This window comes from Misgurnus anguillicaudatus, chromosome 5 (genome assembly GCF_027580225.2).
Source record: "Misgurnus anguillicaudatus chromosome 5, ASM2758022v2, whole genome shotgun sequence".
Classification (NCBI taxonomy): domain Eukaryota; kingdom Metazoa; phylum Chordata; class Actinopteri; order Cypriniformes; family Cobitidae; genus Misgurnus; species Misgurnus anguillicaudatus.
In genome coordinates, this window is record NC_073341.2 from 22,455,905 (window position 1) to 22,476,390 (window position 20,486).

General features: G+C 36.5%; 2 protein-coding genes across 6 annotated transcripts in view; one reads left to right on the top strand and one right to left on the bottom strand.

The window, feature by feature from the left end:
* Positions 1-371: 371 nt before the first annotated feature.
* Positions 372-3,965, bottom strand: ptgesl (prostaglandin E synthase 2-like). 2 transcript variants are annotated; one of them, XM_055167659.2, is made up of 7 exons: positions 3,637-3,965; positions 3,309-3,503; positions 2,679-2,734; positions 2,193-2,345; positions 1,875-2,075; positions 1,633-1,750; positions 372-1,469 (listed from the first exon to the last, which is right to left on the bottom strand). In XM_055167659.2, the coding sequence occupies exons 1-7, from the start codon at positions 3,922-3,924 to the stop codon at positions 1,350-1,352; spliced, it is 1,131 nt and encodes a 376-aa protein (XP_055023634.1). In that variant the 5' UTR covers positions 3,925-3,965; the 3' UTR covers positions 372-1,349. The 2 variants fall into 2 exon arrangements, with proteins under 2 accessions (XP_055023634.1, XP_055023635.1); XM_055167660.2 differs by having other exon boundaries at positions 3,894-3,914.
* Positions 3,966-4,076: 111 nt separating this feature from the next.
* Positions 4,077-20,486, top strand: part of ralgds (ral guanine nucleotide dissociation stimulator) — a 34,756-nt gene continuing 18,346 nt past the window's right edge. Inside the window, exon 1 of one of the 4 annotated variants that reach the window (XM_055167658.2) lies at positions 4,077-4,205. In XM_055167658.2, the coding sequence (XP_055023633.2) occupies positions 4,170-4,205 (36 nt within the window). In that variant the 5' untranslated portion in view covers positions 4,077-4,169. Of the gene's footprint in view, positions 4,206-11,075; positions 11,423-12,816; positions 13,239-18,147; positions 18,448-20,486 lie in introns of those variants that run through there. The other 3 variants (XM_055167657.2, XM_055167655.2, XM_055167656.2) reach the window with 3 other exon arrangements.

A 20,486-nucleotide genomic window follows, 5' to 3' on the forward strand; every position in this document is an offset into this window, starting at 1 on the left:
AATGAAAAAAACTGGGCAAGTAAAATGTGCAGATACATATGGTAATACGAATTTATGGTAATAAAAATTTGGGTGAAAAATGTGCTGAATTGTATTTAATATAAGGTGGCAGATTACATAATGTGTTTGGACTAGCCTTGCAAGTTAGTCATCAATTTGTTTTCTTCAAAACTGATCATGTTTTGAGGTGAGTTACATAGGACTGATAGCCCTAAATAATTGCAAGTTGGCCAGACTAGTTCTTAAGATACAATCTTAACCTACCAGCTATGTGTGCATAAACAACTGGCCCCTGACCATCTAGGCAAAACAGCTATAGAGCCCCAAAATAAGTTTTATTTTAATCAGTACTCTTTATCTCAGATAATGTGTGTTTTGGACAACTAAAGTATTTATTTTTGAGTACTATTTTTTAGTTCTAATACTTGTGTCCAACAAATAGTATAAGCTTATTTCTTCTAAATGAAGACAAGACTGACATAATAACATACAACCATCTGCTTGAGATCTTTCATTTATTTTACTAGTATTTTTGTGATATTACCCAAGTAAGTTACCAAAATATAATGCATAGACATTTTTTTTATTTAAGTGGACATAACAGTCTTGCATCTAAATCAACCTTCAATAATTACAAAGTTACAAATAAAACAAAATACGTTGAAACTCAACTCCTATTTTGTTAACGCTTATTTTGATGTAAACCATAGATCTGCAAACTCATATTGGAAGTTTATGAACAAGGAAACAGTAATCCAAACAAGAGGTAGACTGCAGGCTTCTGCTGTACGATCTTTACTCATCTATCAATAAATGCAGAAAAGATCCATTCAGAAAAGTAAGACACAGAGCAACAAAAGCAAGAAAATTTAACCGTCATTTGTTGAATATAAAGCTAATTACAGATAGTAGCTTGTTATTACCAATTTATATACAAGCAAAATCCAAACATGGATAAAATTGGAAAGTAACAGCGATTTTATCTAGGGTACAAGAAGTGTGACGGACCATTTCCTAACCTATCCACAGAACCTGTAGATCATAGTGTGTGATTCACATGTTTTACAGTAAAAGAAATAAATCCAAAAATATAGCTGAATTGTTATAACAAATCATGGAAAATTGAAATCACTGAGACATTCAAAACAACATTCTCTAGTATGATGGGTGCATGACTTTGATAATCTTTTTGAATTTAAACCTTAGCTCCACAGTTTCACATTCTGAGCAAAATAACGTCTTACAATGCAAAAGCATTAAGCTACCATTCGATGGCATCAAACTTGCTTTTTAGAGTTGTGCTGTGTCAAGTGCTCCAAGTTGATAAAGAAATAACAGAAGCCTTGATTTCATGACACATGTTGTGTGACCTTCTCCATACGCCTGTACCAGTTCTTCACCTTGGTATGGTCCATCATATCATCAAAAGCCTGAAGGCCTTCCATGACTCTCAAAACACCAAAAACAGCCTGTGTTGAAAACAGATCAAATCACCAAAACGTATAATGCAAACTGTATACAAACTGTACATCCAACACAAAACAAGACTATATAAAAATATCAAGACAGTATGACTTTTTAAACATTTTTATTTTACACACAAACCATAAGTTGTTCCATTAGTACACATACCAGATCTGCAAGGTTTGGTTCATCTCCTCCCATGAATCTCTTGTTTTTTCCAATTGCTGCCACCCAATCATTCACAGCCTTGTAGAGATCCTGCCTTACATCATTTTGCAGATTGTGCCTGTGTAATATATAATAAATATATGATTTAGCTTTCTAAAGTATCGTCCCCAAAAATTCACAAAGCAGCACACACAAAAATCAGTCCAAATACAAACTTCTATTACAATGACAATGTAACATACCTGCTTTTTAGTCTTTTTGAAATTATCCACATGGCAGCCGCTCCAAAATACTTGGCAAAGAAGCCCTCAAATGTGCCAAATTTGCCCTCTCTGACTATGTAGTCAAAGGAGGCAAGGGCTTCTGTTGGTGTACGGTAAACATTAGGTGAAATTAGGTGCACCAGCCATTCATCTACCCATTTACGCCATTTGATCTCCTCTCTGCGCAAAATGTGTTAAAATATCGATCACGGTTCTTAACATCAACATAAACACAACAGTATGTAAATGATGTGCAAGATTAATAAATCACTTTAAGACATAACTGGTTTCCTTTACTTTCTGGAATCTTTTTCGGGATACAGCCCATCAGCATCCTCATTGTTCACCATGACCCAGTACTTATTGCCGAACTCTATTACATCTTTTCCCCGGTCATTCTTCGCCTTTATCTCCGGATAGCAATCAAGAACCTCAGATACTGTTCTCTGCCTAAAAATGGAACAAACATTATCAAGATTCATATTAAAATTCACATTTATTTGCATTAATAGATTATTAACTAGCATAGCAAAGTGACTTGCATAGTAACCAAAGTGCTTCAGGAAAGCATTAAATATATTTCAATCAATAATGTTATCAATGTTGTAAAGAAAATTAAGTGTTTTTGTTGCCATGTCCTCCCACCTATCACAAACTTCGAAAGTTTCATGTGGAATGAATACACAAACCAACACTTTTAAAGTTTCTAGACTAATATAATATGAAGTAAGATATCCACAACTGTACGTAAATAATAAATGTTTTTTTCCTTAAAATACTTACTTGGTGATCAGGTAGGTCTTTAAAGCACTAATAATTACAGAAGAGTCATTGATTTGCTGTTGAAAGTAAAAAGAAACAAGACAGATGAGCTGGAGCACAATCACATTCGTGTTTCCAGCAGTGGTTCTCAAACTTTTTCAGAGTGTGCCCCCCCTTGTCTACGGTGCATTTCTTCGCGGCCCCCCAAAGAAAATGTGTGACAAATTTGTTCTAAAACTTAACATTTTAATTAAACAAAACATATGAAATTATACAAAGTAGTGCTGTTGGATAGTAGCCTTATTTGTTTTAGGTTTAATTACACAGAAGTCATGATAAATTGATGCATTTTATAAAATGTCATAAAACTGGGGCCCCCCGGCACCATTTTGCGGCCCCCAGTTTGACAACCACTGATCTATAGTATTCACTATAATAAACTTTAATTAGCACACTTTATTTTATAGTGTAATTACTAATAATGCTCTGATGTTTAAACTATAGTAAATTGGTAAATTGTAGTAAATGCTGTATAATAATTTGTTATAGTAATATGCATAAACACTTTAGAATCTAGGAACTGTAATGCAGTTTACTAGAGTACAATATTATTCATGTGGGTTGATAGGCAACAGTTAGACAGCTACATACCACCGTCCTGTCCACCATCAGGATGGGAACTTTTCTGTAAGTGGACCACTTAATCTCCTGACGCATAACAGGATTGACTTCCACAATTTCATAAGGAAGGCCATGATAATCCAAGAAGGCTCGCACCTTGCTGCAGAATGGACAGGTCTTATACTGATACAAAGTCAACTTCAGATCCGTCCCCAGCTCGGGTCCCTGGTCAAAATAGGCACATATTCGTAATAAAGTCAAATACTTTCTATAAAACTTTGTAGTGCATGCCTGATCAACAATTAAGACTCGTTACTTTAGGCATGGAGGTTTTGATTGCACAGAATTAAACATTTACTTTAGCTTTCTCTTCTGCAAGATGATGCTGAAACGTGAGTTTGATGGTCTGGTACAACCCAAAACCACCACCGAGTAGGAACGCACCTCCCAGGACTCTGCCACGTATCGGCGAAATGTGCAAAAATCTGGATTTAAACCCAGCTCGGCTGTTACCGTAAGCCCTAACCTGACCCCTCAGATGAATTCTAGTTATTAATGGGTCGGTTTTTGTTATTCGGTTAATCGGCGTGTCTAAAACTAACCGGGCGACCTTACCAAGGGTTTTCGCACAGGACGCCGCCATCATGGTTTTACATAAACGCCCACAATTCTACGGCAAGCGCAATGACTTACATGCGCAGACCGAGCGTGTATATTATGATTGTATTTATTAGATAGTGCTGACCTAAGATCGTCATTGAAAATCTTTATGGCTAATTTAAAAGCTATATTTGGTTTTATTCAACATTTTTCTGCGTTATTATCAGTTATGGTAATGATCAGCGATATTATATAAGTTTTATATACATTACGTGTTAATGAAGGAATTCAATGCCAAATCAAGAAGATTACACCGCTATAAAAAAGGTAAGACATTATTCAAATTAAGCTTTTAAAAATTAAATGTTAAAGTTTAAATTGTATTTGTTTTGTATGTTTGGTTAGTTGTGAACCGTGCAGTAGGCATACTTGTGCAAATATTGTGTTTTAGAGCAGTGGTTTCAAAGGGCGGGCCCTGAGATGGTGCCAGGGGGGCCCCAGTTTAATGACATTTTTAAAGTGTAATTAAACCTCAGAAAAATAAGGCTACTAACCAAGAGTAGCCTACTATACACTGTATAATTTAATATGTGTTGTTTTGTTTAATTAAAATATTAAGTTTTGCAATGTTTTATCATACATTTTCCTTGGGGGGGAGCATGAAGGAATGCATCGTACACAAGGGAAGCTGCATGACGAAAAACTTTGAGACACTGTTTTAGGGAATGCTGCGCTCAAAAATCTGGAAAAAAGCAAGAAATCTGTGTGGTTATATTTGGTTTATGGTTAAGCCCTCTTAAAGATTTCAGGTGCCACCTCAGTCATTTCATTCTGCAGCCGGGCCTGACTAAAAGTTGATGACGTTTCAAAATGGTGCTGTTTTAGGTAACAAGTCAGTGATTAAAATAATACAAAAGTTGGATTTGGGGACTTACACACCCAGCTCAGGAATAAAATAAACATAAGATGAAGAAATTACTTTTATGCTTTTAAAACAAAACTTTTTTGTCCAGTATCATAACAAAAACACATCAAAACTTATTCACATGAGATCATCTTCTGACAGTGAGAGAAAACGACCAAAAAGCACAAATTGCTTATGTAAATTAGTTGTGTTACAATTACCCCGCATTTGTTTTTGCCCCACTCACACCTACAATATCAAATAATTGACTTTTTTTTAATGGGTGGGGGGGGGGGTTCTTGAGAAAGTAATACCATAACATTGAAATTTGTCTTTTCCACCTTAACAAAACAATAATCCTTACATAAAAGAAGTTAAATCAATACTTTATTTACTAACCGTTAAAAATAAATGACTAGACAGAGATGCAAGAGTTTGCTGTCAGTGGCCATCCTCTTTGTTGTCTAAAGATGCACCACAGTTACCACCTAACTCAAGCACGCAAATGATGCCCCCATTTGAGTGAACTATAATAGTGGAATAATGTAGGTAATAGTAAATAAGGGTATAGGGGGCTATTTCGGACACAGCATGGGACATATTAACGTGTACATCAAAATGTAAATATTTAATAGATCTCAGCTTTCTTCAGTCATTATTTTCTATGTTATGTTTACTTTATAATTGAATGTTAACTATTTAATATATAATTTAATTTATTAATAAATCAATCATTTGATTTATTAAGAAAACAGGTCAATGGCCTCTTGTGTTACATAAAACAGCCAGCAGGAGGCGCAGTAACAACATGATTTTGGTGAGATCTAAACGTACAAATGATTGAATTGATAGAATAAGTGATAAGTAAATAGTCACTCACTCACTCCTGTCCTGTACTGATATGGTAACAAGCAAAATGACCATTTTGCATATAAAAAGCAAGAACCATCATTGTTTAACCAACTGTATAAACAAGGAAAACTACTAAAAGCAGACGCAAGTTGTTTACATGTTTTAATCCATAAATCGTACTCAAGAAAGATGATGGCAATTTTTTTTAATCAACGTTATATGATGACTGCAGAGAATGACATGTAACACAAGAGGATGTGTTACATGTCACCAGTTGTATCTCAATGGCCTTCCTGTTATGGTCCCGTTCACGGCTATTGCTGAAGATTTCCACATATATATATTTTCTGTAGTGCCACAAGAAGGTCATGGGTTAAAGTCCCAACACAAACACTGATAAAAATATATATTGAATAATATTCCTAAAGGCACAATAGCTTCACTCATGCTGCTTAAATCCGCATTTATGGTTGTTGAAGTAAAGACCCTTTTTCTTTTGTCATCTATTTGTCATGTACAGTACAGGAAACGTTTCTTTATGACTTAGTGCTCAGAGTCCCCTGGCGCCCTTATGTCCCACACGAGACGAAGAGGATTAAGTCAGTAGTCAGAGACCTCTGAGGTGGAGTAAAACATTAAATAGAACAGGAGGCTCTGTTCCTGTCCAACACCACCCTGTCCTGTCTTTGTGTGGAGCTGGATCTCTTAGTATGTTCAGACAGTAGCTGCATCCTTTTGTGCCTTTTTATTATACCTCTCATTCTATTCAATACACAGTGCAGAATTTTTTCAAATGGCCACAAGGGGGCCTGCAAAGTTTCCATTAAAGGTGCCAAAGAATGCATGGATGGCGTTTGCTAGGAAATCAACAGGCTATGATGATGCTCATTAAAGATAATTTTAAATATTTTTAGAATAACATATCTGAACATTGGTACATCACTAATAGGGATAATTTACACGTGTGTTCGACATGCTATACCACAGGAACCGACAGGCGGATGACATCAAAGTGCCGCAAGAGCGGTTAGAAAGCAAACTCTTCCGCATGATTTCTCGAATCGCCCTCACGGTACTTTGATGTTGTCCGCCTGTCATTCTTGCAGTGCAGCTTGAAGTCAAACACAACTTATAATACTGCAGGAGGTATCATGATGACCGCTGCTGTTATAATCGTTATCTCACTTAAAGATTATGGGTAGTGTAGTTCTTTACCTTTTTCCACAATTAAAATCCTTTTTTCTTTTAACATTCAAACAGACTCACGGTATTTGAGAATGGCCTTCTTGTACGATGAAATTATGCCATACCCTAGGTTTTTGGTGAAACACCGCCACTGAAAGAATGCATTAAAATAATATGTTAAATTGTTATCTAATATCTACATAGAGGGTATGTGGCTTTATCAGGTAAAAAAATATATAGAAACGGTGTTACATGTCCATTTACAACCCTAGGATTTGTCCCCAGAATGAAAATGTCTATTATTACCTTAGTTGAAAGGGTCATGAATAATAATGTTGAGCTCTGCTCTGATTGACTGTTTCACAGAGCAGTTCAGTAGCTCTCTGTGTGTGTATTAACAGACCTAATGTTTGAGCCTGAATACGTAGAATTTTTACCACTAGATGGCGCCAAAACACAATAACATCAAATGACGTTGTTTAATGACGCTCTGAAGCAGCGTGAAATTATGTGATTTGTAGTCTTTAATCAACCGCTGATGGCCATAAATCAGACGCGAACGAGAAATCACGTTGACGGAAAAGGTAATCAAGTCTGATTCATTAAGTAAGTTTATATGTGATGTTCAAAACGAAATTGTTAGTCATAGATGTTACAGTATTAGTCCAAATTCGATGGTTAACACAGCACAGAATTAAGTTTTCAACTTACAATCTACAATGATTTTTCACATAATGTATTGACAGTACAAATCTAATTGTGAAGTGTCTTAAAATGACCATTTATATTGCTGTACAATACCTCTTGATGTGCATATCGTCCGCGGGAAGACGCGCTTATTACAGTCTACACACTAATGTTGTGATCAATATAATAGCATACGTTTTTTGAAGGGTTACGAATCAAAACAACTCACCCATCGCCTAAAACACAAGCAGGATCAGAATCTCTGTCTAGTTAAATGTTGTCGCGAAGCTCTCTCCATCCAGATAATGCAACAACAAATTGATCCTCATTCTTTCTCTTGTTTTGTTCCAAACTCTTCTTGGGTCGTTTGGTTGGCCCGTACGCTTACGGGAGCTGTCTTTGTTGACATGACACAACCATCGGCAGATGGTAAAGAGTAGTCCATAAGTCCATAAGCAAGCACGTAGCCCGACAGGCGCTAACGCATAGTTCCGCATTTGTCCACGATACTGGCTGCGTCCGAAAACTCAAGGCAGTGACTTGTTGCCTCGCTGCCTCATGAGGAAATGACTTCAGAGGCATGAAGGCAGCTCGGGAAAGGCTTTCGGGCACACTTCAAATGCAGCGTGTTTGAAATATAAACAGAGAGCCTTTGTGATAACTAATCACATATTTGAAAACTATGAAAAAAAGTGATTTTTTTATCTTTATTTACACTAAATTTGTGCTCCAGTCGCTTCCTTGGCCGCCATTTTATTTTTTTCGAACTTAACCACTGTTGTCATGTGGTTTTTACGTCAGTAAAGGTGGTGACAAAGGGTCACATTGATATTAACGTCATTGACAGGAGACTGCACTTCCCCGTGTCAATGTTTTGAATGGCAATTTTCTCACGATTTACAAGTAGTTGAAAACATTACAGATATTGATAGTAATCAGCTGGACAAAATATATAACACTGGCCTAGCTGTAATTTCACAGTTGGTGTAATGTTGAGATTGGCCTGTTTTCCAGCGGTTATTTGCATGCACGAGGTTTACATAAGAAGGAGGAAACAATAGTGTTTGAGGCCCACGATATGTCATTACCATGTACAGAACTCTTATAATTCATCTATTCCTATAGGTAAATACAGTTTCCATTCTACGACACCTTTAATTATTATTGATTAAGCTTAAATTTTGTGAAGAAATGAACATGTGTTTTGAAAATGAACAAAATTTTAAGTTTTAAAGAGGATAAATAGTACAAAGAGAAAAAATATATATATAAAATATATACACTCACCTAAAGGATTATTAGGAACACCTGTTCAATTTCTCATTAATGCAATTATTTAATCAACCAATCACATGGCAGTTGCTTCAATGCATTTAGGGGTGTGGTCTTGGTCAAGACAATCTCCTGAACTTCAAACTTTAGGACACACTTTAGGCCCCTTAGTGCCAATTGGGCATCGTTTAAATGCCACGGCCTACCTGAGCATTGTTTCTGACCATGTCCATCCCTTTATGACCACCATGTACCCATCCTCTGATGGCTACTTCCAGCAGGATAATGCACCATGTCACAAACCTCAAATCATTTCAAATTGATTTCTTGAACATGACAATGAGTTCACTATACTAAAATGGCCCCCACAGTCACCAGATCTCAACCCAATAGAGCATCTTTGGGATAAGGTGGAACAGGAGCTTCGTGCCATGGGTGTGCATCCCACAAATCTCCATCAACTGCAAGATCCTATCCTATCAATATGGGCCAACATTTATATAGATGCTTTCAGCACCTTGTTGAATCAATGCCATGTAGAATTAAGGCAGTTCTGAATGTGAAAGTGGGTCAAACACAGCATTAGTATGGTGTTCCTAATAATCCTTTAGGTGAGTGTATATATATATATATATATAGTTGTTCCAATAGACTTTTATGCATTTAGCAGATACCTTTATTCAAAGTGACTTACAATGCATTTAAACTATACATTTTTATAGCTATGTGTGTTCCCTGGGAATTGAAGCCATGATGACCTATGCGTTGCTAATTGAGATATGGATACCCTTTGTGATTTCTGCATCATAAAGCAAGTAAATAGATTATTATGGCACTATTCATGTTTTATATAGCATGCATAAAATCAAAGCCAAGATAAAAGATACAAATTAATAAAATCTTTATAAAATGATCCTCCTGATAAAGCTTGTGGGAGAAAACATTATCACTGTCAATACGGGACAGGTAGCTGAGAAAACGGCATTTTCAAACAAGACAGATTTGTTTGCAGGAATACCTCACGGCTCCGATTCACATGTCTGGACGTGAATGGAATGATGCAAATGTCAGCAAGACATGTTAGTCCACACTGACTGAATTTTAAATGTCACCACACACACAGAGTACAGAATACAATATAAAGGCGACATATTGAAATTGTACGCTTATTAAATCTATTTCTCTTTCTATGTGTGTGTTGAGGCAGTGGTTCTTCTGTCTGAATAAGTCAGCCATATATGTTGGTCTCTATGGTCTTTATTGCGGTTCCTCTGGGCATCTCTTTTCAAGTGTAGAGCGTTTGCTGTCTCCATGGCAACCACATTGCTCTATGCCTGCGTAGGATATCCTCTGCATTTCAAAACAGTTCCCACAGTCTGTGCTTTCATAATAGAGTGCCACAACCCCGTGGTCCTCAACTATGTATGCTGTTAGATAACCATCGCATGCAGCCCTCTGATACCGAACCATCACCTGTTTCGGTTTACATTTCTTCTCCTGCTGTTGCATGTGACCTTTTCCAACATATGCACACGCTGTCTATCTCCTTTCGCTCTGAGTATTTTGAAAACAAGTGTCTGTGAACGCTGTTCTCGACTCGTCTGGGCCTTTATGGGATGTGATGGCTTTTGGCGCTTTTTGTAATGCATTTGTGGTTGAAAAGCTTTGTGACCTACATTTAACAGGGCTCTTTAATGGATCCGAGTGTGTTCGTTGCAGGACCCAGACTCCCTCCTGCACAGGTCACTGGGCAGACTGGTCACGAGAGTGTGTGGTCTGGTGTCACCGGGCACATTTTTCATTAAAGTGCATGCTTTTTCACTGCAATACCACTTTTATACAAACAGCATGTGGGGCAAAGCATAGAGCATGACGCGTAGATTCAGCAAATGGTCAGCCAGACGTTGAGCTTGCAGCATCTGTGCAGCATCCGCTTATGGATGTGCAAATGTGCATACGTTACTATGGAAGTGTTAATCAGATTCAGACATGATGGTTAGTAGTGTTATTTAAATGAAATGGTTAGGTGGCTTTAAAAGGAGCTGGCTATATGTTGTGCGTACTGTACATTTTTAGGTTTAGCATTCTGCAGAGAATACCTTGCTGCATACCTACGTTGTGAGAATAGGTGTGGGTGTTCACATGGTAAGGGGGTTGTTAGAGAGAGAGAGAGAGAGAGAGAGAGAGACGTTGATAAAGATAAGGAAGCAATAAGGAAACACTGAGAGGAGGTCGAGGAGGGGTTTAGCTTTCCTGCCATCTCCTGGGGCAACAAAAGTAGACAGCAGTAGAGCGTGTTTGTGCCAGCAACTGTAAGTGCCTGTTCCTCTGTGTAACTAGTACAGGGAAAATACAGGGCGAGTAGTTTTTGCCTGTGCGTGCGTGCAGAAGAGAGCGAGAGGGGCTGGGGACTCCGGCAAGGGAGTGATCGAAAGGCACAGAGAGAGGGAGGCGTGTATCAATGAGAGCATACGAGGAAGATCAGACAGCATTCCCTAATATGAAGCAGGCTCCTGGACAGCTGCCTACACTGTCTCCATCGCGTAAGATGGAGACTAAATCTGTGTTCAGCCTGCATAAAGCCCTGGCTCAGCCTGTGAAGATGTGCATGCTGGATTTCCCTGTCTCCATCCTGGATGATCTGGTAAGAGAGCCTGTAGCTTTTCCATTCTGATTGAAACTATTGTGTGTCTGTTGTTAAGTGTATACTCATCCGTTGGCTCGAGTCAGATGTTTTTTATTCACATTGGCTCAAAGCCATTAGGGAGTTTAATAGGCAGTTCTCTATGGAACGTTTCCTCCCATGTTTTTATGTTTAAGGCATGTCAGCTCTTGCATGTAGGGTAACTACACAACAATAACTGTATTTTGAGTTGCATTCACTATCTTGGACTTTTGGCATGCTTAACAGGAAGTTGTTGCTATGCCGCATGTGGATAAGAAGAGTTTTTTATGATGGTATATTATTTTGCACAGAGATGTCCAGCTACTTTTACTAAGTAGGAGATGCATTTTTTGCATTTTTTGCAGATGCAAGTATGTGTCCATGGTTACTTAGCCCTTATTACAGTACACATTATATGGTCAGTGCTACTGCACTATAACTTGATAAAGTTTCATGAGTGCTTTTGAAGTTGATGTCTAATCCATTTTTGGTTGTGCATTATTGCTTATAAACAAATAAAACTTAAATAAAAGATCATGAATGTAATCTCAAATGTAATTAGATTTTTTTTATATTAAAGCGTTTAAACTTATAGATTAACAAAAAAATCATCTGTACAAACATTTTTTTTACGAATGATGTCAGATTTGCTTGTGTCATTGTAACAGACATTTACACTCTCTATTCATGTGACTAGACAGAGTTATTGAAATATTTTCCCTTTTGGCTCCCGTTGTGAGGAGAAAGCACTTTTAAATGCCAAGTTCTTAGCATCCAAGAGCCTTAGAAAGGTAATGGGGCTCCAGAGAATAATAAATTGAGTCACATAATGGTGTTTCTGTTGCAGTGAAGAAAGAAAAGAAAGCTTACATCATACATTCTGTCAGTGAAGCATGTTTCTTTATTGCCTGTTTTTTTTTTCTTTAGATTGTGCTTTGCTGTTTAGTGTTTACATACTCACACATTAAAACATGATTGACACTGTATGTGTCTTTAACCACATGACACCTTTAACATAAGATTGGATGTGTTCCTAATATATACAGTACTTGAAAAACCAGCTAATTTTATGTGATTTACTGTTTGAAACTATAACCTTATTATCTTTAATATTGACTGAGTAAAGTCATGTCAAAGATTGAATGTGAAATCAAAATTTGATGTCTTTTTATCTCATAAATGGATTATTCATGAGACTCGATTTCACTATTTCATTTAGATGTATGATTAAATATATAATTTTTTACAGAAAAATGCTTGTAAACACACGAACCTTCAGTTTTGATTTCTTGTTTGAAAAACAGAAAGTCGTCACACAGGTCTTGCCTCACTTATCACAATTTCGTTTTGCGTGGGAATTTTACCAACTACCCAGAGCGGCAAAGGCATTTTACCAATGTTTCTTTTATAGTAACCTAGGTAAGGGTGTTAGCGGATAATCTCATAATGATAGCCTCACAAACATTTTGGTCTTCAGAGAGAGACGGTTAAAAGAGTTCAGACTCTATGTCGCCGTGTTCCTGCATATTGATACAGCTGTTTGAGTCAACACATGTTGCAGAGAGCACAGTGTTATGGGGTCAGCGAAAAGCAGAGAAGAGTTTTGTTTTTCACATCTGTCACAGGATTAAGGATTTTATACAGTTGCTTATTTGAGGAACCTGTTATAAGGGTGATGCGTTGGAAAGACAGAATTGATCAACTTCTTCAACTGACACGCTGGTGTGGCTTGAGTTGCATGTATGGTAATGAAAATACATACTGTGATTTGACGAGTTTGGAGAGAGTAAATCAGGTAAGAACAACTACTTCAGATATATAAGATTCTCCACAATATGCTAAGTTTATAAAGTTAGCCAGATCTATTAAGGCACACTCATAAAGATGAAGCTGCTTAATGCCATACACGTAATGCCAAACAAACAGTGCTAAATAGCACCAAAAGTGGTTCCCTGGCTCGTAATCATAGGGGAACCATTTTAAGTGCCATATAGCACCTGTGTAGAACCATATTGTGCTATATAGAACCATATCTGGTGCTATAGTGGTGCTATATCACCCCCGGATGGTTCTTCATAGGTGTTTTATACACTGAAAAAAATTATTCATTTAATTTACTCAATTTTTTAACGTAAGTGGTTGCAATCAATTTATTTAAGCTACATTTAAACAAAAGTTTTTCATTTTATTTTACAAATTTTTTTGTTTAAATGTAGCTTAAATAAATTGATTGCAACCACTTACCTTAAAAAAATTGAGTAAATTAAATGAATCATTTTTTTCAGTATAGGTGCAATATAGCACTTAAAATGGTTCCCCTATGATTACGAGCTTTTAGTGCTATTTAGCACCAATATTTTTTTGAGTGTAGAAGAACCATTTTTGGTTCCTCCAAGAACCATTCAGTCAAAGGTTGTTAGAAGAACCATTTACCTTTCATAATCTAAAACACTATCACCAATAAGTTAATAATAAGTTAATAATAATAATAATAATAAATTATTACAAAAACCTTTGTGAAACAGAAAGGTGATGTTAAAGGTTCTTTATAGAACCATTCGGTCAAAAATTATATGGCATCGTGAAACAACTTTTTTAACAGTGTATCTGATATAATCTATTATTTTAATATTACATTTGTTGTGTAGTTTTTTATATATGTAGTTTTTTATATTATTATTTTTATTGTTATGTCTATAACAGCTCCATCCAGATTGTGTTATTTAAATTTCTTGTTTACAACCAATTTTTACAATTTCTGGGATTACAAACATGCTTCTAGAGAAATTTGTCACATCCGAGTATTAAGATGTCTGGACAGGTAAACTTCATTGTGACAGGATTGAGTGTGTAGGTGTGAGTTGATGCCAATGAGTGACGAGGGACTTCCTTCTTCTTAAGCTTTTGATATAATCTTTCAGGTACTTTCCATTGCCAAGGAAGACATAGTGAAAGAAAGAAAGAGAAACGGAGTGTGAAAGAGAGAGAGGAAATTTAGGTTGTTTCGTATTTGGTTGCGTTTATAAGTTTGTTCAGGTTGTTTGCACTTCATTTGTCCTGAAGTTAGGTACTTTCAAAGTACATTGGTTGATTTTTTTCTTAAAGGTTTACACAAGCTTGAGGAGACAAAGTTCAGGGTGAACACACTGATTGCTGCAATACTTATGTGAGGAATCCAATGGCCTTGGTTCCCAACAGTAGGAGGGATGGTAAAAAAAAGTTTTGTAACCATGTTTCAGATCCTTTGATCACCTGGTTTCTGGTTTATTTTGAATGTTGTGTGTGTCTGGAAAAGAGGACAAAAGAAATAGGATACAGTGAGGAAAGCGTCTCCAGAGAACTATAAACTATGCTGGTGCTGTGAGAGAACAACAAGCTGTTATCCATCAATCTCGGCAAAAAGCAGGACAAATAGTGGTTGTGCAATTGAGTTTCAGCTGTGGCCGAGATATAGAGGCTTAACTCAAACATACACACATGCCATAGGTCATTATTTTTATTTTATTTTATTTTATTTTTATATTGAAAAGACCTTTAAGGCCATAATAGTATTATATTTATAATAAAATAGAATGAATGCTATTGTGGATTTATGATATATCTGTAATGCTTTTATTATACATTTTATGAGCAGTCCTAATAAATGTAATAAAATAAAACATTGGACTATTAATATTTAGTTATAAATTCTATTTCCAACATATATGCAATAGCTAACGCTTGACCTTTGTCTAAGGTCTGAATAAATACAGGCTACTCAAATAAGTTTGTCAATAGAAAGAAATTAAGGGAGTGTGTGAATATGCCTGCTTTGGCAACAAGAAGATTTATTTGAGTGGTGTTCCAAAACACAAGAGTTCTGATGCATAAAAATTTGCTATATAATAACTCAGTGTGATAGTTCTGCATGGCAGCCAAGCAAAACTAACAACTGTTTTGGTTTAATTAGAGAGGGCCCAGGGTTATTCACATCCAGTTTAGATGTCTGTGTAATTTATCCTGCCTTGAATTATATGCCTGCAAATCTATTAGCTGAAGTGGCAAGGGCAAAGATTAGTAAGAACTCATGTGACTTCCCAGCATCATATAAGATCAAGGTGCGGCATAATCCAGAAAAGAAATCATATGCCAAGCATATGGAATTTAAAGAGCACCTATTTTGTTGCTTAAAAACAACGTTATTTTGGATATAATATAATGTGTTCTGTGTGTTTGTTGTAGTCCAAGAATTTTTTTTTTGTTGAAGCCGATAATTCGCGTCATTGTTTACTTTGAGGTTTGTACCTTTTGCATATTGTTAACATGTACTTATACACACTTACACGCCAAAGGAAATGTAAAATCGGGACCATAGGAGCTCTTTAAAGGTGCAGTGTGTACATTTTAGCGGCATCTAGTGGTGAGGTTGCGAATTGCAACCAGTGGCTCAGTCCACTGCTCACCCCTCACTTTTAAAACACATAGAGAAACTACGGTACCCGCCACCAGACAAACATGTCATCGTCGGAGACAGCTTAGTAAAAAAAGTTTGTCTGTTAAGGGCTTCTGTAGAAACATGGTGGCACTAAATGGCAACTTCCATGTAAGGGGACCCTCTGTGTATGTAGATGAAAAGGTCTCGTTCTAAGGTAATAAACACATAACGGTTCATTATGAAAGGTCTTTATACACCCCTGATAATACAGTTTTGTATATTATTTAGCATTTCTGTCAAGAGATCCTTTTAAAAATTACACACTGCACCTTTAATAACATATCTAACTTGTTAATACACTCTAAATAAAATGATGGGTTATTTTCAACCCAGCGTTGGGTCAAAAAGGGACAAACCCAATCTGTTGGGTTGTAGTTTCACATGCCGAGTTGTTTCAATCTAAAATGGTGGATTATTTATATGTGACGCAACAATGGGTTAAATAAAACAACCCAACATTTTGTGTTAAAACAACCCATAGGTTAAATTACCACCAAACAGACTGTCCATTTTTTGACTCATAGCTGGGTTGAAAATAACTTTGCATTTTTTAGAGTGTAGATTAAGCTTTAAATGCTCCTTCAGGTTATATTAACTCTTTCCTCGCCATTGACGAGTTATCTCGTCAATTAAGAGAAAACATTTGCATCAAAAAAATGTGTCCCATGGTGAGTTTTTATGTTAATCTGTAAAACTGCGATCATATAACCAATTACCACTTAATTTATAAAAAAAACTGAAGCAAAAAATGTATTTACTAATTTTAAACTCTGTGTAAGTTTTGATAATCATTCTGAATCTGATTTCTAACAAAATTCCTTCACAAAAATGCAATTATTTCATCTTTTTGCATTTTTTTTAAGAGAAATAACCATATTTAAAAGTTTATAAGCAGAGAAAAAATAGAAAGGATGAAACGTTTTTTTTTCTGTTTTGTTTGTTTGTTTGAAAGCATGGGTCTGTTTCTTCATTTGATATATTTGTATGTTTATATATTTTTAGAAGAGAATTTTCCTGGAAGACATTTTGTGTAAAACACAAAAAATGCTGGCGGGCAACTTTTCAAAAAAAGGCTGGCGGGAAATGAGTTAAACAACCAAAGTATGAGTATATCAAATTGAGAACCAACTTAATGGCATTTATTTGAAAAAATACAAAAAATGCTAACTTTAACATATCAGGGGTTTATCCTAATATAAAAATGCATAGATAAACAAAAAGCTCAGAAGTTATAAAGCATACATTAACACCGATTTCATCAATTCTTAATAGTTAGTCGATGCTCTCTTGTTTTTATTAGAAAAGCCGTTCTCCTCTGCCTTGACTCAGTAAGCTTTGCACATATGTTGTGTAATTTTTTGGCAAGTATCCTTGAATTCTTCCCCAAGCTGACTCCAAAACCTATATGCAACACGGTTACAAATTTTGTAGTGCATCTAATAAAGGCCAGTGATGTCTAATAGTGGCCTATAAAGTGATTTGTGAAAAGTGCCCCCCCCCATTTTTTTCTCATTGAAAATGTGGATGACATGTTTGAGTTTCCCATCAGCTGTCTGATTAAATTATGATCATTACATTTGCCTGAGAGAGAAATTTTGCTTGGGAAAACACCATCATCCAAAGCAGGTGCCACAAACAGCTGCAGTTACTCATGGTAAAAACACAACCCCTTTGGAGGTTTCGAGTTTCCCTTTTGAGCTTTGCGTCAGTATTACGATCATCCAAGAGAGAGGGAGAATTAGCACCATTATTGCCAAAAGAGGGCGCTATTGGCTTGATTTCAAGTTGAATTGGAATTTGACGCCTGTTTATTATTTTGTCGTAGTTAGTGGCATTTTGACCAATTAGAAACAACTCCGGTTATTCAAATACCTACAAGTAATCCTAAATGAAGACTGAGAAGAGTACTAAATTTGTTAACATGTTAAAATTGCATTTCCAGTGTGAGTTTTATGGTTATAATGAATGAAGGATTTCGCTTTACAGCAAACACAGCATTTTAAAATAAATAGCCTACTGTGGTATTCCAGATCATGATGTCCAAATCCAAATTAAAACCGTATGATTTTGTCATTAAGTGCACACATTTATTTTTTGCCTCTGTACTCATAATCGTCACCGTTTCCCGGCAGTGTGTTAGTCAAGTGGGCGGTCTTGGGGTAAGGAGGAGGGATTAGTTCCGATGATGGGCGGGGCGTATCGTCTCTCAGGGTATTCCCTTCTTTTCTTCCCCTCAACTTATACAGACAAACACTCGTTGCTACAGCAGACGTCTTGATCTCAAATCATGGGGGTCTGGATAAAATAGTAAATTATTTACACAGGTGACAGTTTTTCGGTAATGGTCTACGTTATGGGTATACAGTCAGACGTTAGGCTCACGCCCATGGATGAGCTGTTTGACTCCAGTACATGGAGAATTAAAAATATTTGGGATGGGGTGAAGATGGAGATCGCTTCTGGAGATGGTTGTCCGGTGGTCTTGAATAGTTTTACGCATTTGGACCCTGATCTGCCTGTGCTGGAGGAGGTAAAACACATCAATCTGAGATTTTCATTCATTTTTATTGAATATTTGAATAGAAAAGGGCACCTTAAAGTAGTTATATGTTCGTTGTGCTATTTTGTTAGAAAGCTACTAATTGTCAGTGTATGTATATTTGGTGATCTTATTGGATATAAAATAGTTTTTTTTAATGATCAAATGATCTTTTTCTATTTTTTTCTAGAAATCTTTTTTTCCATTGTGTGTGTGTATATATTGTGTATGGCATATGTTTCTGTTGTTTACAAGCAGTCTATTCACTAGGCTATTTTGCCATTGTGTCAATTTAACAGATGAATAGCAACCAAAAATAAAACATTTGCTGACCTACTACTTCAGTTATTACTACTTTGCCATGAATTTGTCTGGTATATGTGTTGCTGTACTTAATATTTTACTCATCAAGTAACATTAAGCATCTTCTTTACATCTTTTGTAACATCAACATCAAACCAAAACTACCACCTGTACCATCACAAGCACTGGCACACTCGTGTCACATCCAGGTATTAATAAAAAAATTCTTTCCTCGCGTGGTTTAGCAACCAACAAGGAAAGAAATGCTGCCATATGACTGTTATGTACATATTAAATACATGCAGATGTTACTTTAGTGCAGTTTATACAATTTTATGAGGTTAAAGGTGCAGTGTGTAATTTTTAGAAGGCTCTCTTGACAGAAATGCAAAATAATTTACAAAACTGTATTATCAGGGGTGTATAAAGACCTTACATAATGAACCGTTTTGTGTTTATTAACGTAGAACGAGACCTTTTTATTTACATACACAGAGGGTCCCCTTACATGGAAGTCACCATTTTGTGCCGCCATTTTTCTACAGAAGCCCTTAACGGATATTTTTTTTACCAAGTTGTCTCCGATGATGACATGTTTGTCCAGTGATGGCTACCGTAGCTTTTCTATGTGTTTCAAAAGCGAAGGGTGAGCAGTGGACTAAGCCATTGGTTGCAATTCGCAAACTCACCAAATTTACACACTGCACCTTTAACAGGGACTTGATTGTTGAATATTGACCGTGACAGCTCACATATTGTTAGCTGAGAAAGAATGGATTGTTAAATTTATGAGCGCCTTATGTAACGTGGCAAAGCACTTATAGTTGTCTAATGTGATAAAAGACTCTAGCTATTGATTTTCCATTTGTGAGTTATCAGACTGGCCAATGCAAAATATTTGTTTAGGTTGTTTTGGTAGCCACACATTTCATAATTGCCGGGTTGTTGTGGTAAACATGCGAGTTTTGTGCATGGCTTGTGAACAAGATGTCCTTTTTATCTTGCATTTCAGTGCCAACAATATATTGTTGCGACTAAACAGCAATTCGCACCAAGGCTTGTTTTAGGGCACATGAAGAAGCTGCCAGTGAGTCTGTCCTGCTATTAACCTTCACTGGGCTAAATTTAATCTGCTTTCATTACACCATTACTGCTGGGTAAATCCCCAGCACGGTCACTGTATGGCATTCCCTATCATCGTGGTCGGCATATTTTGTGGGTACATGTGTGCCTCAGCTTGTAAATGCTGTTATTTAAAATTTCCTTCCTTCTTTAATGTAATCATCATTTGCCCGTTTGTCAATTACATATAGTTGGCTTGTGTAACCCCAATCCTATACATTTTGGAAGTAGGGTGGATGCTTGAAAATAGTCAATGGTAAAGTAACTTTGCTTTATTTCCCTATCCATTCCTGTTTCCAGACTTAACTGTGACTAGTAATTTACAGTAAGTCTTGGCAAGGGTCAGAGACGATTACATCATCCCTGTAGATGTAAACCAAATCAACTAGATGTAAATCTATCCTTGTATAATGGCTTATTAAGATCTCAGTACTCACAGTACTCAGATCAGATGATCCACTAAAGTAACATTGTGAAGCACTTCATGTCCACGTTGCAAACTGCAACTCTGTTTTCCATCTGCTTGGAGGTGCTACGATTTCTCTATACAGCCGCTAAATGTTATTGCTCCGGCCCCGTCCATTTATTGAAACATTTTAGGGAAG